The sequence below is a fragment of the Lissotriton helveticus genome, chromosome 12 (assembly GCF_964261635.1).
Source record: "Lissotriton helveticus chromosome 12, aLisHel1.1, whole genome shotgun sequence".
Classification (NCBI taxonomy): domain Eukaryota; kingdom Metazoa; phylum Chordata; class Amphibia; order Caudata; family Salamandridae; genus Lissotriton; species Lissotriton helveticus.
The window spans coordinates 168,193,883-168,219,588 of NC_136073.1; the positions used below are offsets into that span (position 1 = coordinate 168,193,883).

At 42.3% G+C, this 25,706-nt stretch overlaps 1 protein-coding gene across 1 annotated transcript in view; it reads right to left on the minus strand.

Annotated features, from left to right (window-relative positions):
* The window catches only part of LOC144799010 (uncharacterized), a 449,787-nt gene that overhangs the window by 239,034 nt on the left and 185,047 nt on the right, over nt 1-25,706 (minus strand). Inside the window, exon 4 of the mRNA XM_078670160.1 lies at nt 19,060-19,178. Coding sequence (XP_078526286.1) covers nt 19,060-19,178 — 119 coding nt within the window. The remainder of the gene's footprint in view (nt 1-19,059; nt 19,179-25,706) is intronic.

A 25,706-nucleotide genomic window follows, 5' to 3' on the forward strand; every position in this document is an offset into this window, starting at 1 on the left:
TGTCTCTCCTTCTTTTTATTTTAGCATTAGAACCTTTCCTCGAAAAGATTTGTCTCTCCACTTCCTATTCAGGTTTCGTCTACAAGTCACTAGACATTAAATTTACAGCATACGCTGATGACATTTTACTTTATATCTCTAACCCCGCCACTTCCTTACCGGCACTTTTTTCTTTACTCTCTGAATATTCCTCTGTCTGGTCTGGTTGCAAGTTAAATATTGACAAATCTGAAGTCTTACCTCTTAATAAGTTCTGTCTTGCTCATATGTTTCATGGTTCCGGATCCGGCGGATCTCCGCAAATTCATCCATTCTGGTAAAGAAGATTCCATGGAGCACAGCAGTTCTTATCACAGCACTCCTTAATCTCTTCATGTTTTCTGTTCAATGTAATTTGTCCAATATTTTTAACTTCATGTTGTACTGTTCTTCCTTGTAATGTTCCTTTGTTTTTCTAATTTGTCTCCTAGGTCTCCTTTTCTAGTCTCTTGGTTCCCCGACCTCCCCACTATACTATGCCGTTGGTAGTCGTGGTTGTCCCAGTTCGCTGCCTTCCTTCCATAAATGTTTGGTAAGTTTCCTTCATTTGTTTTCTTATTGTCATGTTTGGTCTCTCATTTCTAATGTATCTCCCTTTTTACCTCTTATTTGTGTTTCTGAGACCATGCATTTGACATGTCTTCATTTCTGTGCGTCCGTCTTCCTCTGTTGCTCTTTCTGTTACTTGTTTTGTATGGCTGAAGCCTTCCTGGTTTTTCGCCATCTTCTCTCTTCTTTCTTTTTCAAGGGAGTTATTATCTCCCACTCCTCCTCTTCTTCGTCATCCTTCTCTCTCTCTCCCCTCATGGCACTTCTCATACTCTTCTGCTTTTCTTCTCTCTCCTCTTTTCATCGGTTCTCTCTGCATATACTGTGGTAATGGTTCATCATCTCCCTTTTCGTTTATCTCTCTCCTTTCAGGTTTCTCTTTCCTTCTTTGTTCCATATGATTTCTCTGCTGCTCCTGTCTATCCTCTCTCTCCTCACTTTCTTCTATCTTCATTCTTACCGTTATTTTTTATTTTTTGAATGGTCTTCGTGTCATTTCTTGGAACGTTAAAGGCCTACGGAACCCGATTAAAAAGCAACGGGTTTTATCCCACTTAGCCAGACTGAAAGGCCAAGTTGCCCTGTTGCAAGAAACCCACCTCTCCCAAAAAGACTTATCCTCTCTGCGCAAACAATGGGTGGGTGATGTTTTTTGTTCACCGTCAGTTAATAACAAGAACGGTGTTCTTATTTTGTTCCATAAATCGTTGTCAATCCAGTTAAAAAATGAGTTTTCCGACTCTGATGGTAGATGGTTGTACTTAGACGTCAAAGTTAATGATACTGATTTATCCTTTTGTAATGTTTATGGCCCAAATGGTATTGCCCCCACTTTTTGGACTGATTTCTCTAATTTCCTCTCCTCCCATACTAGCGTTGATTTAATTGTTGGAGGCGATTGTAATCAATTAATGGATCCCTTTCTGGATCGTAAATCTCCGACCAGATATATTCCTAATAAAATGCAAAAGTCCTTTTACCGTGCAATTTCTTCCAGAGGTTCACTCGATTCCTGGAGGCTTTCCCACCCTGATGCTTTGGAATTTTCCTTCTTTTCCCCTGTGCATACCTCTCACTCCTGCATAGACTATATCTTCCTCACCCAACACGCTTTTCAATTCATGACAAACGTTGACATTGGCTCAATCCTCATTTCCGATCACGCCCCTGTCATTCTTGATATGGATCTCCCCTCACCTATTCCCAGTTCTCGCCGTTGGCGTTTCAATAATTCTCTTCTTTTGGATCCTCAGTTTATTGATCAATTCACTGCTTTTATGGACGACTTCTTTCTTACTAATCTCAATTCCACTTCTCAATTCCACTTTGTTTGGGATGCATTTAAAGCTTCGGACAGAGGCTTTATTATCGACTTTGTTTCCCGTAAAAAGAAATTGGCCCTTTCCAAATCCTCCCTTATTTTCGAACAAATTAAAGATTTAGAACACCTATTTTATACATCCAATTCTTCAGAGGCTCTCTCCTCTCTCATTAAAGCTAAGCTTCAATTTAATACATTTTTCTGCGACTCCGCCTGCAACCATCTCTTAAAATTTAATTCCAAGATGTATGGCGGGCGCAATAAGGCAGGTAGGTTCCTTGCAAATTATCTTAAAATTAAGAAACAAAAATCTAAAATTGCCGTTATTTCGGACGCCAACGGAACTCGTCATTGTACTGATGATAAGATTCTTGATTGTTTTGTTCATTACTACTCCTCTTTATACACACCTGAATATACTCCGAATCCTTCCCAAATTGATTCCTTTTTTCTAAATATACCCAAATCCCCCTCCTCCAATCTTGATTTCTCTTCTCTAGATGCCTCCATTTCTGAGAAAGAGATACTTCAAGCAATCACCCTCTTACCCAAAGACAAATCTCCCGGTCCTGATGGTTTTACTGTTCGTTTTTATTTTCAGTTCAAAAATTGTTTTATACCTCACCTATCTTCCCTGATATCCTCTTTTCTCTCTGCAGGCGAATCTAAAGGCTCCTTTACCCAAGCTATGCTTTGCTTACTTCCCAAAAAAGATAAAGATCCCTCTCTTTGCAAGAACTATCGGCCCATTTCCTTAATTAATACTGATTGCAAGATTTATGCCAAAATCTTAGCTTCTCGTTTATCTACTTTTGTCCCTGACCTCATTAATATTTATCAGTCAGGCTTCATTAAGGGCAGATCTATCATGGATAACTCTAGAGCTCTCCTCAACATTATTCACTTAGCTTCTAATATGACAACCTCTCTCGCTGTTATCACCCTTGACGCTGAGAAAGCTTTTGATAGGGTTAACTGGGATTTTATGTTTGGAGCTCTCCGCTGGCATGGTTTTAGTCCTCACATCATTAAACTTATCCAACTTTTATATTCCTCTCCCTCTACTTCTATATGGGTTAATGGCGCTCAGTCATCCTACTTTCCCCTTCATAGAGGTACCAGGCAAGGTTGCCCCCTGTCTCCCCTTCTTTTTATTTTAGCATTAGAACCTTTCCTCGAAAAGATTTGTCTCTCCACTTCCTATTCAGGTTTCGTCTACAAGTCACTAGACATTAAATTTACAGCATACGCTGATAACATTTTACTTTATATCTCTAACCCCGCCACTTCCTTACCAGCACTTTTTTCTTTACTCTCTGAATATTCCTCAGTCTGGTCTGGTTGTAAGTTAAATATTGACAAATCCGAAGTCTTACCTCTTAATACGTTCTGTCTTGCTCATATGTTTCATGGTTCCGGTTCCGGTTTTGCATGGAATTCTACTAGTATTAAATGTTTGGGCGTCTTATATTCTTCATCTATCAGAGATACTATTAAAATGAATCATAAGGATATTCTCTCCAAGCTTTCTGCCTTAATTGAGCGGTGGTCCCCCTTATTCCTTTCTTGGTCGGGTCGTTTGGCAACTGTCAAAATGATGCTTCTCCCCATTGTTAATTTTTATCTTTCTATGTTGCCTATCTCTCTTCCTGCTTATTTTTTCACTCAGATCAATCGTATTCTTACTCGTTTCCTCTGGAATAATCGTAAGCCTAGGGTTTCCTTAACCCGCCTTCAACAACCAAAGCATTTTGGTGGTGTGAACTTTCCCGATCCTGTCCGTTTTCATTCTTCTTTTACTCTAAAGCAAATTTGGCCCTTCCTTGCAGACTCTCCCCCCTTCCCTCCTACTGCATGGAGTGCTTTAGAGCAAGCTCAGCTTTCGCCATTCCCCTTTCTCGCTGCTATCCACTTATCTCAACCCCCTAAACGGTTTCTTTCTCCTACTTTTAAATTATCTAGGGCACTATCCCTTTCTTTGTTTCGCTCCTCTTTTTCTCAAGCACACCTCCATTCCCTTACCTCGCTATGGTACAATCACTCTCTGAAGATTAACAATAAGGCCCTTTTCTGGAAGGAATGGATTGACAAAGGCATTATGTACTTAGATGATCTCCTTGTTAATGGTTCCTTATTGAACTTCCCCTCCATTTGCTCTTCATTTCAAATATCTAACACACACTCCCCCCATTTTCCCGATCTTGCAGGTGCCCTCTCTACCCTTTCCTTATTCCATAGTACCTTATCAGTTACTGTCCCACCCGATTCCGCCCCCTTAGTCTTTACCTCTCCACTCAAAGCAGCCACTATCTATAAGATCCTATCCCGTCCCTTTCCTATTCGCTCCAAATTCAAATCTTAACTTGCATGGGAAAAGGATCTGGCACAAGATTTTTCCTTTTCTGTTTGGGAATCCATCTGGTCTAAAATTCACACCGTTTCTCATTCGGCCAGCACCACTCAGACTCTTTATTTCTTTTATAATATACTTTTTCTTACCCCAGCTGACCTTTTTAAGTTCAAAGTCCTTGATTCCAGCCATTGCTGGTCATGTCCCCATCCTGATGGTACCTTGTTTCATATGTTTTTTCAATGTCCCTTAGTTGCATCCCTTTGGCAGCATATATGGTGCAAGCTGAACGAGATTTTAAATTCTAATCACACCTTTAATATTGTTCACATTTTTCTGGGTTGTTCCTCTCCTATTTGGAATGTTTTACGCAGTGTTCGTAATTTTATAGATTTGTTTATAGCCATTTCTTTGCAGATTATTACGTCAAACTGGAAAGATACCTCAAAAATATCTTCCACTGCTTGGTGGAATTTACTGTGTCATCATCACAGACTTTATCGTGCTTATGCTTCGACACCTACTCTCTTAATCAAAAGAGATTTGTTATGGTTACCCTTAACTGATTTTCTTTCCAGATGCCTACCCTGATCTGCCTCATCTTTTTCTTTCATCTTTCTCTTTTCTTCTCTTTTTTTCCTACTTTCTATCCCCCTTTCTTTTAGTCTTTCCTTATCTCTCTTTTTTTCTTTTTCCTTTCTTCCCCCCCTCAACTTTCCTTTCCCATTAAATGTAAAAAAGCATTTTCCCTCAGTATATTTTTTAGATTTCTCCCTTTGGGGTTTTTGTTTCTATATTTCACATTCAAATTGTATTACTCATTTTTTCCTCTTTTTTTTTCTCTATTGATTGTGTCTCTGTAATGATGTTTTACTTTGCTTATTTGTTTAATAAAGTTTTCTAAACTGAAAAAGAATAAACTGGCAACACTGTGTGCTTCAACAGATCTGGGATAGCCTGACACACTTCACTGTGGTTTGATGAACATTAGAAATACTCCAAACAGAAAAGCAGACCTGTCACACCACGAGGTGGTGATGGGCAGAGCAATGAGACTTGAACATGCACATTCAGCTGCATTATTGAAAACCCTGGCTGGTGTGGTGAAATCTTTCTTCTACAACCTGAATGTGGCCACAGAAGATTACAAGGATACATCCTGCCATTGTTTGTTGGCTGGTGATTAAATGGTTATCCAGAAACATGTCCTTAAGGGCTCCCTTGATGAACACTGCAGAGGCCATTCAAAGTCATGTTAACAATGGTTATTGCAGCCAAGTTCGCTGGAGAGCCTCAGTGGATCCACACTGCTCACGCAAAGAGTGCGAAAGTAGCTGACTCAGACGGGAATACAGATGATCATGATACATGATCTGCTGATCAAGGTCATAGTCAAATCTAAGTTTGAAGTGTAAATCCAGAGAGATTGGGATGGAGGTTTGTCTGAACTTGTTGAAAATCTAGTGCAGAGTTGAGAACAAAGGTTTCAAGTGAGCGAAAGTTTAGATTAGGAGCCTGAAACCTCTGAAGTCCAGTTACAGAGTAGTCTGAGGGAAGAGCTGTTGCAATGCAAAAGAGCAAAGCATGAGTGGCAGCAAGAACGAGTCTCTCATAAAAACAGCAGCAAGCTACAATTGAAAATCAGAGTAGAAAATACACTCTTCAGAAGAAGTACATTTGCTGTGGAAAAGGCAGATGGGAAAGAGTCTGAACAAAGTGAACACTCACGATTTAGCTGGAGCTACTACTACCATTATTAGTATTAGTTAGCCTGTTGGTGTGCTTATTTACTTATGTGGGACATATGTAAGCTCATATAACTAATGATGTTGCAATTATAGCTAATCATAAAGCATGTAAACAAATGATACCAGTACATGAAGAACATTTGTCTAGTGGTTTTAGAGATCATATACTAAAATGATTAAAGAATACATTGAGGTAATGAAAGTTAGCAGGTGCTACGTCAGCACTTTCCTTCCTACAGCAACCGGGGAAGGATCTACCAATGTTCAGTTAGAGCTTTCATATTTGCAGTATCTGTGTAGTGATCTTAATTTATGAAGAGTATCTTTCCCCATATTTGACTGACATGTATGTGTCTTTGGAGAATCTATTTATTAATGAGAATAAGAGGAAATGTAAACATCATACATATTTGAGTGAGATTGCACAGAAAATGAAATATCAAAGGTATTGGATAGAGATTGCACAAAACAAATATAATACTAATAGGAATAAAATTAATGTTTTGTTTGCTGGGTGGTGAAGAGCATGATTTTATTAGAGAATATAATGAAATAGGTAAAAATAGTAAGGAATTTGGAAATCAAGGAAGAATAATAATTTAGGTTTTCAGATTTCCATACCACATTGCAGACGGAATAGGAAAGGAACTCTGAGATCTGTATGGTAAGGCGTAGTTCTATGAAAGGTGAGAAAATAAAGTTTGCAGATGAAAGTGTGTGTGGTAAAATATATGAAGTTAGTGTAGATCTTTTGGCTGGAGGTGCACCTATTAAGAGGGTAATTCATTATATTTGTGCAAAGACTGCTCCCTTTAATTTGTTAAATAGGTGGCTGGGTTCATGTTACCTGGCTTTAGTGTTTCCTAGATATTATTATGTGGGTGAGTTTGAGGAGGAACATAGTTTGAGGAGAGAAGTCTTGGGCAGGTGGTTTTGTATATATTGGGAGTTATTATTCCCCCAATAGGAACAGTCAATAATTATGTGAAGATTAGATGGTTGTCTATAGTTGTAGATAGACTTGTTGTGGATACAGCAGGGTATTTAAAAATATTAAATGTAGAGATGCTAGTAATTAGAGCAATGGTGATGCAAAACAGTCTTGCCCCGGAGATGTTTTTAGTGAAAGAGGGCAGAGTCTGTAAGGCAATTAAGGCAGACAACTGCTGTATCTACACTCAGGATTATAGTGGAGAAATTGATTCTTACACTACTAACATAACTAATGTGACACATGAGAGTAGATAATTGGAAGATATAGGCCTATGGGAAGAGGTCGAATTCTTGATAAGAGTGATAGAGGGTGGTTTTAAAAAGGTGGGTGGATATTTGAGTAGTATTGGTGTTGAGGTACTGCAGTCCATTCTAACGTCTAAAATAATTATAATGATTTGTGCAGTTTCTCTATTTCTCTTATTAAAGTTGTTGGAAAGTCTGATCAGTATATATAATAGGTAGAGTAAACGATGAGAATAATAATCAGAGGAAAAGGAAGAGGTAAGTGGATTTTGAGCCATGCAATTACAGGGATTGAGTGTTCCAACAGCTGAATTGGATAGAGGAGCTAGTCCAATTAACCAAGAAAATTAAGGCTTCAAAGGACTAATTTCTGATTAATAAAGTTACTAATGGGGTTTTGATAAAGTTACTAATGGAGTTGTAAGTGATTATTTAAAAATAATCAGAAGGGGGTTTGTAGGAGTTTTTTTCTAAATGTGTAAAATGTAGAATTATTTTGAGAAAATTATTTGTGAGAAGTAATTGTTTTAATGATATATGAAGTTTTAACCGATGAATTGCTGATGTTACATTTGAAACAATTTGACTACCTTGCCTAGAAGTGTAATTATTGATGTGAAGTAGTCATGATACATTTTTATGTGAGACACCATTTATTTTAAAATAGATGCAGTTTTTGTTTTTCTGCTCATCTGGCACCTGCGCATTCCCCTTGCCAAAAAGTGACCCGCTGAAAGCCATCTCTCCGCTCATTTCTGCGGAGCACCAAGTGGAAAGACATCAAAGGTTGACAACTGTGTTAGAAAGCATGTATTGTGAATGACGCTTCCATCGTGTACCTAAAGTATCATCTTCAAGGACTTCAACTGGGAAGTTCTGATGCAAACATGCTAGAGAACATGATTCTATGAGCCATTGTTAAGAAATGTTTCATTTTGAGTTGTACATCTCCAGAGAGCAGTTGCAGAGGAAGCAGGTGAAAGATGTTTCTTGCCTTAAGGAATGGGTTAGCGTTCAAGCTGTAAAGAATTATGTAGCTGCTTCTGATTTTCAAATGCAAACCAACTATAATCATACCATGATGAATTTGCAGGTTCTATCAATAGATATTTGTGAATTGTGTATAAAAACCTCTGGGTTTTGGGGTTTGTGGGAGACTTTCCTCTTTCCTCCCAAGACTGTTTTAGAATTATTTTACTGGGATTTTGTCAGTAGTCTTTATGAGTTTGACTGTTAGAACATGCCTAGATTTGCCTAAATAGGGATTTTACTTTGTTATGTGATTCTATATTTCAGTGTCTGCACCTTCATGGCGAATTATAAATTTTTCTCTGTACCCCACTTATTAACAGTTCTGTAATAAATCTATTTTCCCTATTTTTTGATCAATAACTCAGTTATTAATAGGTCCATATTTTATTCTGTTGTGTGTGTTAAATGTCTGTGAATTTGATGATGGGTATAGTGTCTAACTGCAAGATCAATTAGAAACCATGGAGACAAATTGATTATGTTCAAAATCTGTTTGTTCAAAATTTTGGTGTTCAAAAGATTATTGGGGATTGGCTCCCACATAATTATAGGTTTACTTTTCTTAACTGCACATTGATGTACCTTGAAGATACATCTGTTGTCAAGGTACATATATGCGGTGTTAAGTACAGTAAATCTATACTTACCTATATACAATTATGTCATTATTTTAGTCCTTAACATTTTGGCTACATAATTCTGGTAACTCAATATTCCTTGCTTGATATTCTGCACCTTCACTAACAGAGGTAATATATAAAATGGCCTGTTGGGCAAGACTGACCATGCAGTTGGTTGAGGTGCCACCTTCATGCTTCGGAAATTGAGTGCCTTATTTATGAGAAGTGATGCATCGCTGCGTGAAAACAGCAATGTGTCACTTCTCAGTGCTCCCTCCTTGCGACATGATGGATTTGTCATAATTACTGTATGACACATCATGTCGCAAGGAATGACAGATATGTCAGTATTAATGACACATCTGTTGATGCGAAACTGACGCATTGCTGGAGTTGTGTCAGAAGCATGACGCAACTCCAGCAATTTTCCTTTCACATGGGGCAAGTCCCATATGAAAGGGCCTGATTCAGTCTTATGCTTGTCATGGGGCAAGCATAAGACTGGCTCACAATGGCAGCCTAGAAGTGGTGGATTGAAATCTTATAGATTTTAATGCACCACTTCTACAGAGCTTTGATGCGGGGGAAAGCCCACCCTGCTACATTATACCTCACGCAGGTATAATGTAGCTCAGGGGTTTACAAAGTGACTCATCTGTCTAGATGCCCCACTTTGTAAATAGGGCGCAACGTGCTGCATATTTTACAATGCTGCTGCTTCACAAAAAGTGACGCAACAGCATTGTAAAAGTGACACAGGTGCTTATAAATAAGCCCCTGAGCTTCTTTGTGGTGTTACACTGATAGAAAGTGAGCTATATATTCAGAGCAACCATTTTGACAGCAGGTATGTCCTGTTTAGTACGACCCTCATAAACATTAATGTTCTGGCGTCATCAGCAGTTCCACTGCTAAGAGTTAGAACTTGATGACAAATTGACTCATATGCTGAAGCTAGCATGTTCCATTACAGGGATTTATTGCTTGTTTTTTTAATAACAATCTCCCACTTTGGGGGTTTCCTTCTGAAATATAATAAAGGTTAGGAATGCTGCAGATGGCAACCAAGCAACAAACTTGCAAACCCTTCAGAGGAACTGCCCAATGTATTGTCCTCTGTATCCTGTTGGGTGGCAGGCTGCCTGCCAATCTAAACATCTGGCCCTTAGTCACCATTACAATTTGATGATCAAAGTTACCAATAGCATCCATTATCATGCTTAAGTTTCTCACGATGGGTTCCAAATCTGAACAACTACCAATAGGCACTGTCCATTGCAAAGCTTTCTAAAGATTTACTTTTCTGCTTGTAAACAGAATCTCCACTTTGGAAGAGTTCAACTTCAAATTCTCATCCAGGTTAAGGTTGTTTGTTCACAGTGGAGACAGGAGATCAATCTCAGAGGTATGCAGATTTTATGGCATGACACAGTGGCCAATATTAAGCAATCTCCTTTTATTGCCAGCTCACAGCAGCGGAAAGAATTCAGAACTTTCAAAACATTCTAATCATATCTGTAGCACAACAACTAGCAGCCATCTTCCTTCTTTTGTTGCTGCTGCTCACAAGATTAGTGCCTATTCCTACATTATCTAACACTTGTTTGTTAAATTGATGTTATTTATATATATATATGTATTAAAGGGTTTATGTACGGATTACATAGATGACGCTCGCTTACTAATTAGCATTTCTATGTGAGTAATATAGAGTAATAGATAATCTCGGCAATGTTTAGTCTCGTCTGCACCCTTTGCTAGAGCGCGGTAACTTTATCACAAAACATTTATTATTTGCCAATCTTTAACTTAGCCCCCAATCTAGTGCTAGATCTGCGCTAACCGACTTCAAAAGGAAAATCACGGAGCCTTCGGTAAAACTGGTTACAATCCACAATGAAATGGCACGTCAGGGCCTCGCTCACAGTAACGCGTCCCGCGCACACTCAAGCTGATTGGACTCGCGCAGCCGGCAAGCACGTAGTGCATGGCCGCTCGAGCTGACATTGAACAGGCACGCGACTCTGGCATCTTTACGGTCACTTATTCAAGCAACCGGACTCAAAAGGGAGCATTTAAAAATAATAATAATAATTACATTATTGAAAAAATAGCCCGATGCGGATGCAATTGAAAATGCGACCGCATCGGGCATGCATGATTTGACTAACGAGGTAAAACACCCTCACTATCGGCCAGTACAAGTTAGGGGTGTTTAGAGGAAAATACCTCAGCAAAAGACAACGTACGCCTCTAACATCGGTTTTCTCATCGCAAATGACAGTTAGCAAGGTTGTTTCACCACATTTAGAGCAAGGCTGCCCCCTAGTGAATCATAATTTAATAGAATTATCATTATTGTAACATGACCTGTTCCCTATATACATGAATATTCAAAATGTCTGAGGATATAGTTAATAGGGCCATAGGGAAATTGATGGGGTCATTTGATGAAACCATCAATAGAAAGCTAGAATATATTTCCCCACAAAACCAAGAAACAGAACCACCTGGGTGCTCCGCATGGGCAGACAAGGCCCAGAGAACGAGATCAGCAGGTGACAACCCTAACAAAAAATCAAAAGGCACTAATGAGGGGTTACCGCAGGAAGCCAGTGATGAAATCAGCGTGTGCAGCACTGCGGATGGGCATGTAAGAGGCCCGGTTGTCCCTATTTAAAGCAAGTCTGATAACAACGAGGCGTATGAACTGGTACTGGAACTATCCTGTTCATCAGAACTCGACTCTGATCAAGAACAGATCTCATTAGAGAAAAAAGGGACATCATAGGAGGCATCAAAGGCCTCAGGGTCTAAGATGGGGATTCTAGACCCACTGGAGGATAATATGTTTGACCACCTGTTTATCAGGCACCCCCTGTCACCTGAATGGGCACCTTCACAGCATGTTGCTGAATACATCACCTTTTAGTTAAGGAGGGAATTTCCAAAGGAAGTAAGATCTCGCTTAAATTCAGAATGTCCCTGACCCTCCTTACCTGGTAAGATAACCCTCACCCCTGAATTAGACCCCAAGGTGGTAGCCTTCATTAATATAGGAGGGAAAGACCCAAGAAAAGGATTGGACAAAGGACTAAAATCTTGTCAGGGCCGCCTCCTGGACATTACTGGTCCCCTCACAAATATTTGGCGATTACTTTATCAAAGAAATGGCTAAATATGTGGGGCTCTTTAGTTCCGTCCAAAAGTCCCAAAAAGAGATCAGAAAAGTCTTACACAAAAGAGTTTTTGTAAGAACCGGGTAAACAAGGGGTTGGTTCCCCGGCCAAGGCCTACCTTCCTCAAGAACATTCATGGGATGGGCAACAGATTTTACCAACAATCTGGATATGGAACCTACCAAACCTTCTACCCCCAACAACAAAGAGCTTGTAAAAGAAGCTCAAGAGGAGATTGAAGACAGAAGGGATTCTCAACAGGTAAGTCCAACGAGAGACCTTTTAGATACCCCTATAAAAGTGGGAGGCAGACTGGCCCAGTTCTGTGGGAACTGGAGATTAGTGACACAGGAACCTTGGGTATTACAAACTGTCAAGGGATACCAAATCGAATTTATAGACACCCCGGTTCAAATGAAAACACCCAGGGAAATAACCTTTTCACAAGAACATTCGAAGTTGGTAACAAAAGAGGTAGAGGAGATATTAGCAAAAGGAGCCATCTGAGAGGCATTCAACCCAGGGGTAGGTTTCATCAGCAACATCTTTTTAGTGGAAAAAAAGGACAAAGATATGAGACCTGTCATAAACCTCGAAGAATTAAACAAATGGGTGGTTTATCGCCACTTCAAAATGGAGGGGATATACCTGTTTAGACATCATAAGAAAAGGACACTGGCTAATAAGACTAGATCTCAAAGATGCTTATTGAACCATCCCAATCTTGCCTCTACATTAAAAATACCTCCGCTTTACATGGCAAAACAGACTCTGGGAGTTCTCAAGTCTCTCTTTCGGACCATCTTCAGCACCTTGATGCTTCACAAAAGTACTACGCACAGTAGCAGCATGGCTCCGGGCGAAGGGAGTAAGATTAATAAATTATTTGGATGATATCTTTATAATGGGACAGTCCAAGGATCTTGTAACACAACACATAAAATTGACAATACAAATCCTAGAAAAACTAGGCTTTGTAATACATTAAAAAAAATCATGCTTAACTCCAGCACAGAACACTCAATTTCTGGGGTTCGTTGTAGATCCAGTTCATACAGAACTATGATTACCCAAAGAAAAGCTAAAAAGACTTTGCAAAGAATTAAAAAAAATATTAACAGCAGAAAATATTACATTGAAAACTCTAGCAAGGATCCTGGGACACCTATCCTCAACCATCCAGGCAATATTCCCAGGACCTCTTTACTATCGATCCCTCCAAAGACTCAGTACAAATCGCTTACGGAAGAGCACCTCATATATTTTCACAGACACAGTCCCTGGACCTCGAATCGAGGGAGGACTCATATGGTGGGTGAAGAATGCACAGGTATGGATCAGGAGGGCAATTTTTAGAGAGGAACCCAAACTGATAATAGAATTGAATGCAAGTCAAGAAGGATGGGGAGCAAAATGTGGGAACTCTTCCACAGAGGGTCGATGGTCAACCCAGGGGAAGGAATTACATATCAATTGCCTAGAACTGCTTGCGAGTTCCTTTGAAGTATGCAGTTTCACTCAAAGAATGATGAAATGTTGTGTAATGCTACGCATAGACAATGTCTCAGCGGTGCGGTATGTCAGCAAGATGGGGGGACCACACTCCAAAGACCTGGCAGACTTAGCAAATTAATTTTGGGGTTATTACTTGAGCAAAGGGATCTCAGTTGTAGCAGAACACATTCCTGGATTAAGCAATAGGGTAGCAGATTGGTTCTTTCTGAACTCCTGAGACTCCAGCAATTGGAGACTGAACAGAGAGATCTTCCTCACTAGCCAACAGAAATGGGGTCTACTTGACATAGATCTGTTTGCAGACAGATTTAATACACAACGTATACAGTCTTTCAGCTGTAAACCAGACCCCTAGGTTTGTGGGGTAGATGCTTTCCTGCAGAATTGGAAAGACCTAAAGCTATATGCCTTCCCGCCCTTTGCCATGCTACCAAGATTCCTTCTGCAAACACAAAGATTCAAAGAAACCGTAGTAGGAATAACCCCACTATGGAGATCGCAAGCCTGGTTTCCGATAATATTAGTAATAAAAATAGACTTCCCTTTACTAATATCTAATTTCAAGACAGTAATCTGAGGCCCACGAGGAAAACACATCCTCTAATGGAAGAAAGCTCTCTCATACTGATGGCATGGAGGATTTCAGGAGACAGTGGTAAATCCCTGGGTTTTTGCCAGACACTTTAAGGCTCATATTTGAGTCGTGGGCAACTGGAACAAGGAAAGCATATCGACTGGCTTGGAATAAATGGGTTCATTGGTGTGTTCAATGGTGTTTCAATCTCATTTCAACTGATGTAGTACATATAATTAATTACCTAACATAATTATTTGGGCCAGGCTTATCCTACAGGACAGTAAACATCTATAGGTCAACCATCTCTGCTAGACACTATTTGATAGAGGGCTTACCCTTTGGCCAAAATACGTAACTAGGAAAATAATGTGAATTATGAGAGCCCTAAAACCACCCACACCGAAATATACCTTATTGTGGGATGTTAAAGTGATCTTACAAGTACTTGAAAGCTGGGGTGATAATCAGTCCTTGTCCCTAAAACAACTCTCCTATGAACTCACAACCCTATTATGTTTGGTATCCTTTAGCCTTACCTCAGACGTAAGAGCCTTAGATGTCACCAGTAGGGCATACTAACCCGAAGGGGTTTGTTTCTATATTAAAAGAAGACCAACGACTCTCTCATCAACTATATTCTACCCTTATTTCTAAGAAAACCCAAGACTATGTGTGGTTAAATGCCTAAAAGAATACGAAAATAGGACTAAAAGTCTAAGAAACGGGGCACAACTGCTAATTTCCCACAACTTACCCCATACAGCCATTTCTTCACCTACCTTAGCGAGATGGGTGAAAGATATGATGAAAAAAAGTAGTGTGGATGTTTCTAAATTTGGAGCACATTCACTCAGAGGTGCATTGGCCTCCAAAACTTTCATCTTGGATGGCGGATTTTACATAACATTTTGAGAGAGACACACTGGTCAAATGAAAACATGTTCAGAAGCTATTATTTTAAACCAATGTCTAATGTAATTGTTACTGTGTTCAATGTACTTTGAACATGATTAATATTGGCCTCTGTGTCATGCCATAAAATGTAGATTTTCCACAGCCTGATAGGCAGAAAATCTGGACTTTATTAAAGACACAGAGGTTAAGATTATCCCACCATATATACCCACCCGGGTAAATTAACTTCATGTTTTTTTCATATTCTCTTTCAGACTAATAAGGATTGGATTTGTTGTTATGACATGTTCTTCAAGAAGCATTCACTGTGAAATTAATTGGACATTTGAGTTTATCGTGTTCACAGCACAGGAAGAAGGAAGATGACTGCCTGTTGCTGAGCTATGTACATGAGCAGAATGTTTTGAAAGTTCTGAATTCTTTCCTTGTTGCTGCTGTGAGCTGGCAATACAAAGAGATTGCATCATCTTTGCCTCTGTGTCTTTAATAAAATCAAGATTGTCTGCCCAATAGGCTGTCGAAAGTCTACAGTTTCCTGTAAGTTAAATACTAACTGGGTATCATCAGCACACATATAAGGATTGCACAAAATTGTGAAGTTTGCTGGCTAGAAATGTATGTGTAAATTCAAAGAAGTAGGGATAAGCTAAATCCATGGAGTAGAACCTTGTAAATGAAACAGTTTGGAATGGAGAGAAGTACAGATTTGGGCCTTTTTGAGTTGCGTCCTGAAAAAAAGATGCCATTTAAAGCAGTGCCATGCATTTTATCACAAAACTAGATAGACAATGCGTGAGTTTGTGATTATCAATGGTAGCAAAGGCAGCCGACAGATTTAATAATAAATATGTCTCTAAGTGTACCCTCATCAACTATTATGAGTAAGTCATCAATTCCTAGCATCAATACCAGTTCAATGGCCCGTTCTGCTCTGAGTCCATCTTGTGCATCATCCAACAACACCTTTTTATTTAATTCCACAAAGCTCTTAAGCTGAGAAGTCAATGCCCTGCCAAACAATTTTGAAAGCTATGGCAGTGATGAGCCTGGTCTAAGGGTTGATGGCCCTTCAGTGCTTAGGAATTGTTTCTTTGATTGTGGGAGAAGAATAGCCACTTTAAACTCCCTAAGTACTAGATGAAAACTCAGACATTCTTTAATAATTTGCACTATGTACACTTCTACAACACAGATGATTATCAACCACCAACATTTTGTGGATAGTAAGCTTTCTTTTCTGTTCTAATCATGTAATTGTACTTTCATAACTGGTTGATGGAGATGTCCATTTGATTGTAATATTTACTACATGTGATTACCACATTTGTAATTGTTTTTTTAATTAGCCGAATTGAAAGAGATAATATGAGTTGTCTTATAATTTTCTGCTAAGACCTTCAATGACTTCTGGCTTTTAGGCCAACAGAATATTTTATTTAGAGACTGTGAGATTTTCTTTTTCCATTGTAGGTAAACCTTATAGCCTATAGGCTTAAAAATGTCAACAAGAAAAATACTAGAAGGTGGGCGTAACTTGCATAATTCCATGTAGCGCAATTGTGTGGAATTACCTAAGAATTTAATTAGAATACGCTCGAATTACATGAGAGAGAAATTCTTAATTTAGCGCTTTTCTGAGAGCAAAAATGTCCCCTAGAGTTCAAAATGGATGAGATATAGCACTGATTGCAACAGAACAGTAATAGCGAGTGCAAATAGCCACTAAGGCTCACTAAATTTGATCTTGGGGTAGGATTTTTCCCCAACTTAGTATTGGTATTTAGCACTATTTCTTAGCACAAAGAGCCCCCTCTCATCCAAAATGAATGCAAGGATGCATGTTGTACTAAGAAACCGCTAAATGCAGCAGAACATGAATAGTGAGCACAAGCAGCAGCTTGCACTCACTAAATGCCATCTCTCATCAGGATCGTTCCCCCAAATTGCTCTTTATTACATGATCAGGAGTACTTGTATTATTATGGGTAATTCCGTGTGAAAGAATAATGCTAACTTACTAAAATTACTACAATTTCCCTGGCCTTAAAAAATACTACTGCTCAAATGCCCAGGGCTGGAAAAAGGTGCCACACATGACAAGTGGCGTAACAACATGTTTCCACACTTGCGTATCACCCTGTGCCACCTAATACTCATCATGGTATGCCCAAATAATTTGTATACTTCTGTGGCTATGCACTGTACTTCATCCATTGTATCTTAGCAGCATAATACTCAACGCTAATTTAATTTTCAACATCCAGCACTCAACGGATGCAATGTACCTATTACTGTCATTGATTTCACACACTGCTCCCATGAGGTGTGTCATCCCATGCTCTTAGGAGGCTCGTGACCAATGTTTCCCTGAGGCACATTGTTCACTGCTCTACTGCTTCGGGAAACGGCCTTTACAACGAAGCCCACGAAATCATTAACCACGCATGCAGTACAACACATGCATGGTTACCACTAAAGCCTTTACCACGCATACCTTTACTACGAGGTTTGTAGTAAAGGCATATGTGGTAAAGGTAAAAAGTAAAACGGGGGGGCTTGGGGGAGGTCTCCCCCCAAATAAAAAAACTCACCAGAAGTCACGTCAGGATCTGCACATAATCAGCGTCGTTTAAGAGAAATCGGGAAAAAAAATCAGTTTCCTCTTAACGACGTATGACGTCACCACGCAAGTAGTCGAGGTAAAGGTTATGCGTGGTAAACGAATTCCGTTGTAACGCATGCGTGGTAAAGGCATGCGTTGCAACGGAATTCGTTGTAACGTCATACATTCACACATATGCTAATGCTTCTGTGATGCACACTATCGTGCTTTTTCCTGATGCACATCACTAAGGGTCCGATTTCTATGTCGGAAGGACCCGAGTCCGTCCGACATTGATTGGGTACTGGGACTGGCCAACCTTCTGTTGGCGGTCCCAACACAGCAATTATGATTCAACCAAACACTGTACTCTTTGCAATGGGAACATGTATTCCGACCAGAATGCAGGCTCTCATTGTAAACAGAAGAGGTGCAGTTCATCCCTGCAGCCCGTGGCATGCACCTCAAGGTGCCTGCCATAGGGGGCAGGGGTCAACAGGGGGCATCTATCTCGGTCTCCAACTGAAGGCCGTGCGCCCATGGGGAACATGCTGGGGGCCCGCAAAGTTGAATTCCAACATCCTTTCTGTGTTGGAAAAGCTGCCACAGAAAGGCTGTCGGAATCCGACATTGTAATCCCTCGGGTAGAAAGAGACGCCGTTAGGATTACAGGAGGCTTTCCGAGTTACAGAGCCCATGAGAAGCCATTCGAAAACCCGGTTCTGATTCCTTTCCATCCAAATGGGTCGGTCGGAAATTTGAACAGCTGATTACGATGTCGTAGGAACGGCTCCAACCGAGGGTCGGGACATTTACTACAGCATCATAATCAGCCCCTAAGTCTTTAATGCAGCACATCATTCTGTGCTCCGCTGATGGGCACTGCTCTATGTGCCTTGCTGTACAGGGATGATGTGCATGTGTGCCCGGGTGCCTATGTTTCTGCTGGTCTGCGAAAATGGCGTCTTTTAGCCTGCTGGTCTCTGTGTAAGTGGGTGTGCTTCATGCGTGCCTGTGTGTTGTGTCTTTGTGTGAATGAATGGTACAAAAATAAATACTATTATCATATTGAATGCTTATTACACTAGCAAGGTTTTAGATATAACTAGTCACCTCTGCAAATGCCTGTAATGTTCCCTTATGAACACAGGGCACTATACACGTTTGTTAACATGCTTTTCAATCTTTTTAGTCAATTTGCCCCTCGTGAAAGATGGGAAATTGTAAAAAACATATTTGTAAATTTTGTATTCAGAGAGCCTTAATTCTGTGCCTGGGGTTATTTTGAACTTGAAACAAACTTTTAAACAGGAACAGAACAAAGTTAGATGGTTCTGCTCGGAGCCTTCATCTCACACATGTCCCTGTCTTACCTCAGCTTTGAAGTTTTTCTCAAAGTCTATATATTCCTTGCTCTCATTATTTGTCAGTTCTTCTTTAAACTCTTGGTTGGTGATCTTTATCTCCACGGCCACTTCGGCATTGACGGTGGCTGAAAGAGAGAGATTTCTAATGAGAGACTGAACCAGGGAGAAACAACCTTTTAACCAGTGGCAGCAGGTGATATTTGAAAGTGGTGAGGCATAAAAGTGCATGATGAGTGCCCTGTGTCGATCATGAGTAGAGAGTGAGCCCAAATGCCATAAGCGGGGTTGGTGGGGGGTCGCCCCTCCCCCCGAGATGATTTTGAAAAAATGGGTGGGCAAATAGTGCATTTTCAAGTAATTGTGACAGAGCAAGAAGGTTAATAAAGCAATTGTGAAAGTGTTGTTATGACATCTATGAAGAGATTTCATATGATGATGACGTAGGTAGCTGCTTATGCAGTATAACCACAGAACTTCATAACAGACTTTGAGATAACAATATCTAATTTCCACATATTATCGTTTGCATGCTGCATAGGTTTATCAGTAAAATGGCTTGTGCAAATGTTGTGCCATTCCAATTGAAAATGTGCTGCCTGTAAGTCAGTCTGCTACCACACGAAGCTTTAACAATACTTTTGAGACTTTCTTGACTTCATTGTTTTGTTTTACACATCGGAAAGCGTGACTGTAAGTGTCACACATTTGTCAAAAGAATGTCACTCATAAGTACATTGAAACCGTGGAAATGTCACACATAAGCATTCTGTGAACTTGGCAGCAATGCACTACTCAGTCTGTTTTTAAGTAATAGTGCGGAAGCCTACTAAAACTGTTGCAGTCTGCAGGGCTAAGGAGCCTACGCATGCCTACACTGCTGTTCTGCCCCGACCTGTTGGTGGAGGTGAGCTCTTTTGCCCACGGTGCTACATGGTGTACTTACTCCCCCTTTGTAGCGGACGCTGTTGAAGCGTTGCTGAGACAGTTGAGTGCTGCAGGGCTAAGGAAACTACACTTCCCATGCTGCTGTTCTGCCCCGGACTGTTGGATGAGGTGGGGTCCTTTTGCTGCAGTGTTACATAACACGCTTCCCCCCAGTGGTGCGGTACACTGCTAAAGTTTGCTGATACTGTTGGGGGCGCAGGGCTGAGGAGACTACACATAATGATTCTCTCTTGCACAGAAGCACAACAAGAATGTCATTGAAACCTGTGCCTGGCCCTCTTACATGTCAAGGGGGCAAGGAAGGCTGAATATCAAAGCTGTCCAGTATCGATTGCTTTTATTCTCTACCCTACACTTCCTGTCCCTTTTCTCTCTCTTCTAGATTGTTATCATCTCTGATTTCTTTGTTTGTAGCCGTTTTCCTTCTTTTTATTCATCCTTATTTCCTCTTCTCTGGTTTTCCTCTCTGTTCCGCAAAGTCTGCTGATAGAGCAAAATAAGTGTAAAAATGAGTGCCAGTGGGCCCTGCCTGTATTTTGTATTTGTATTTGGTATTTGTAGAGCACATATATCACCACAGAGGTCTCATAGCGCCTGCTAGTGTTCAAGGCAAGACAGGTCGAAAGAAAAAAAAAAGGTGACAGACCAGAAATTGAGGTCGATCCACCACCACCAGCAACAGGTTGCACGAAGAAGCTGGAACAAGATCACGGCCGACCAGCTCACCGCAGCCCTGAACCAGCACCCTCCCGCCAGCTCCACGAACCCCAGCTAGGCCGCCGACAACCTCACGAAGTGGATCAGCAACTGCGCAGACGACCTCGCCCCACTGAGGACCCCGCCCAGCAGACCCGGCAGCAAGAAAGCATCCTGGTTCACCGACGAACTCAAGAGCTCCAAAAAGAACTGCCGAGCTCTAGAGAAAGCATGGAGAAGAGACCCAACACCGGACAACATGACCACCCTCAAGCTCGCCACCCGAAAACACCATCAACTGATTCGCGCCACCAAGAAAACAGCATTCAAGGAAAGACTGGACAACAACGCACACAACAGCAAGGAACTCTTCAACATCGTGAAAGAGCTCTCCAACCCCAACGCCGGAATCAACGACATCACCCCATCACAAGACCTCTGCAACTCCCTCGCCTCCTACTTCCACAACAAGATCGCTGACATACACAACAGCTTCAGCACACAACCAACGCTCCCCACGACCGCACCAACGCCCCCCACCACCACCCTCAGCGCCTGGACCCTATCAACACCGAAGACACCATCCGCACAATGAACTCCATCCACTCCGGATCTCCAACCGACCCCTGCCCTCACCACGTCTTCAACAAAGCCGATGCCGCCATCGCACCCCAGCTACGGGACATCATCAACGCCTCCTTCGACACCGCAACCTTCCCTGAGAGCTGGAAGCACGCCGAACTCAGCGCTCTACTAAAGAAACCAACAGCAGACCCCACCGAACTCAAGAACTACCGCCCCATCTCGCTCCTCCCGTTTCCAGCCAAAGTCATTGAGAAGACAGTCAACAAGCAGCTGGCCGCATTCCTCGAGATGAATGGATCCCTCGACCCCTCACAGTCGGGCTTCAGGGCCAACCACAGCACCGAGACCGCCCTCATCGCTGCCACCGATGACATCCGTGCCCTGCTTGACAATGGAGAAACAGCGGCCCTCATCCTCCTAGACCTCTCCGCGGCATTCGACACTGTCTGCCACCGCACCCTAGTGCAACGCCTCAGGAACGTTGGAATCCAGGAGAAGGCACTGGAATGGATCATCTCCTTCCTCGCTGGAAGAACACAGAGAGTCCGCCTACCCCCGTTCAGGTCAGAGGCCACCGAAGTCATCTGCGGCGTTCCTCAAGGCTCCTCGCTCAGCCCCACCCTCTTCAATGTCTACATGAGCCCCCTTGCGGCCATCGCACGCCAACACAACCTCAACATCATCTCCTACGCCGATGACACACAGCTGATCCTCTCCCTGACCAACGACCCCGCCACCGCCAGAGCCGACCTACACGAAGGGATGAAACACGTAGCCGAATGGATGATGACTAGCCGCCTGAAACTGAACTCAGACAAGACGGAAGTTCTCATCCCGGGCTCCTCGCCCTCCGCCTGGGACGACTCCTGGTGGCCACCCGCCCTTTGCTCCGCACCCAAACCAACAGACCACGCACGTAACCTGGGCTTCATCCTGGACTCCTCCCTCTCCATGACCAGACAAGTCAACGCCGTCTCCTCGTCTTGTTTCAACATCCTGCGCATGCTACGTAAGATCTTCCGGTGGATCCCCACCGAGACCAGGAAGACGGTCACCCAGGCCCTCGTCACCAGCCGTCTGGACTACGGCAACGCCCTCTACGCCGGAACCACCGCCAAGCTCCAGAAGAGACTCCAGCGAATCCAGAACGCATCAGCAAGACTCATCCTCGACATCCCCAGACGAAGCCACATCTCCAGACACCTGAGAGACCTGCACTGGCTCCCGGTCAACAAGAGAATCACCTTCCGCCTCCTCACCCACGCACACAAAGCCCTGCACAACCAAGGCCCGAGTTACCTCAACAGCCGCCTCAACTTCTACGCTCCCACACGCCACCTTCGATCGACCAGCCAAGCCCTCGCCGCCGTCCCCCGCATCCGAAGAGCCACAACAGGAGGAAGATCCTTCTCCCACCTGGCCGCCAAGACTTGGAACTCCCTCCCGACCCACCTCCGCCTGACCCAAGACCACCTCGCCTTCAGGAAGCAGCTCAAGACCTGGCTGTTCGAGCAGTAGCGGACCCCCCCCCTCCCCAAGCGCCTTGAGACCCTCCGGGTGAGTAGTGCGCTATACAAATGCTATGATTGATTGATTAATTGATTAATTGAGGACTGGGCTAGGACAGCCAGGTTTTAAGGAGTTTACGGAACTTCTTATGGTCAATTTCCAGGCAGAGGGGTAGAGGCAGAATGTTCCAGATTTCTGGGGCCATCCGGGAGAAAGTTCTGCCACCATTTCTGACGGTTCGGATTTTTGGCACTGTCACAAGATATTTGCTATTGGACCTGAGGGTTCTAGCCTGTTGGTGTATAGTGAGTTTTTTAGCTAAATAATGGGGTCCTTTATTATTGAGCGTCTTGTGCACCAGACAGCACAATTTGAAATGGATCTTTTTTTTGATTGGAAGCCAGTGCAGGGTCTTCAAACTGGGCACGGAAGGAGAACGCGAGGCCGCTGTGTTCTGCACGACCTGGAGCTTGGCCAGGAGTTCTACATTAGTAGAGGCAAGTAACGAATTGCCGTAGTCCAGACGGCTAATAATCAGTCCCTGAACCAGGGGCATGCGGGAGGAGAGTCGGATCCATTTAAATATTTTCCTAAGACTGTGCATAAGTCTGTAGCAGATGCGGACCAGATTGTTAATATGGTTGGACATAGAAAGTTTGGAATCCAAAATTACTCCAAGATTGCGTGCAGCTGTCTTAGGTGGAGGGCAAGGTCCTAGCAAAGAGGGCCACCAGTCGTTGTTCCATAGTTTAGCCGCATCCCCGAAAAGCAGAATCTCTGTTTTGGTTGCATTAAGGAGAAGATGGTTATTCGACATCCAGTTGTTTATGGCTATCATACAGAGTTTGAAGTGCTTTTTGGTCTCCGTGACGTCTGAACCCATGGTGATTTACAGTTGAGTGTCATCTGCGTAAGACACTGTTTGAAACCCGAAAGATTTGATGAGTTTGGCTAGGGGGGACACGTATAGGTTAAATAACGTGGGGCTCAAAATAGAGCCTGCAACCACCAGCTCAAATTAAGCCCTCATAAATCGATATTGTTCCCTTCCCCAACCCCAAGGTAATTAATAATGCGACCAATAGACTTGCTACTGAGAACCAGATCAATTTCACACTGATTATGCTAACGAGGAAGTGTTTATAAATCTTTGTGGAGTAATGCTGGGTAACATCCACAAGGTGGTGCATGTTTACAAAAAATGTAAGTGAAAAAGTAAAGAAACTTCAGACACATATATGCCCTCACTATGATGTCGATGGAGGTCCACCCGACATCCAGGGCAAAGGTCCGACCGCCGGAATAAGATATAGGCGGTCGGAGCAAGGAGGGCGGAGGGAAGGTCCGACCTCCGGAATACGATACAGGCGGTCGGAGTATGGAGGGCGGGGGGAAAGACCGCAGCCTCCAACAGGCTTGTGGAACCAGTTGAGGAGGCGGTCAGACAATAATCCCTACAAAGAAGGTGGTGCTTGCGCAGGTACCGCGTAAGGTTTATGATGTCCATTTCAAGAACCTTTTCATGGTGATCCCACCGCCATAGAAAGGCTGTTGGAGTGGGACTTTGGGGCCCCCTAGCAGGGCTCCGTACACTGTGGGCCACTTCTTTGTGGCCAAGGGGCTCATGTCATGCCCCTCCAAATATCCATGCAAAGTCTGCCAGGCACCTCATAGTGCCTGACACGCTGTGCATGGATGTTTGCGAGCATGCCTTTTCTTACTACAGCTTGTGCTGCAGCCCTTTTCTGCGCCGCAGCACAAGCCACAACAGAAAAAGGCATGTTTCCCACTGCCAAACTGGCGGTCTCGTAATATGGTGGGTGGAATCACTGACTGCTTGTCAGGCGGTCTCCATCCCTCTGCGATGACGATTGATTGTAATGAGACCCATAATGTGAAACCTGCTGACTAATGTAATGCCCTGCGGATTGACCAGTGTTTGTCCATTGCTTGGCATGAACACATCTTAGCACTAGGGACTAGAGTTCTGATAGCACGAGGTCGGTGTGCTCTGACCCGTCTCACTTGCTCACGCTGGCAGTGGCAAGGAACAGACAGGCTGGCTAAACAGCCCTGCCCAGCAATGGCAGCAATGGCCAATCAGTGTGTGGCCTCACAATAAATTATTATGTGCTTCTAAGTGAGCTTAGTTGCATCCCCCTTTGGGCACTCCAATGTGTTGGTAGCTATAAAAATTTCCTAAAGTATATGAATAAATCCCAAAGATTTTGTTTCTTCACCAAAGATTTATTTATTCTTTTATATTTCATTATTCTTTCAAAGTTCCGTTTTTTCCATTCCATTGGTGCATCAATTATTTTCAAAGACGCTTTCCTTTTTAAATTATAATCCTCCAATGCATTTCGAGCAATGGTTGCTCTTCATCAGGGAGATTAATCTAAATTGTTAGTGCAAAAAATACGATTATAAATACACTGTACCCCACATGTATCATTTTCCATTGCTAACATACTTCATTTGACATATAGTATTCAAAGTGAAATTAAAATGAAATCAAAGTGAAATGTAATCCTGAACCGTATGGTGACTAAAAACACCTAGAGACTATATTCGAGAGCGTTATTAGTGACCAAACTAATGAATCCAGTGGTGTCTGTGATAGGAGGAGGTTATGCTGTGATGGGTACCGTGCGGAGTGGGGTTACGGCTTATCGTGATATGACTGTTAAATATTTTGGTATAACCGTTAAATATTTTACCTCGGGTCGGGTCTTCTCCAGAGATAACTGGAAAGTAAGAGAGAACGTGTTATCAATATTACGAGTAGCCGCCGATCGGCAGCTATTTAAATATTTGGAGTTAGTGTTGTGCTCCGGAACGAGCGTCTCATATTCTAGACTTACTTGATTCAAAATCAGCATGGGTTTTAGCGTGTTAATCCTCCCGACGAGTGTAGA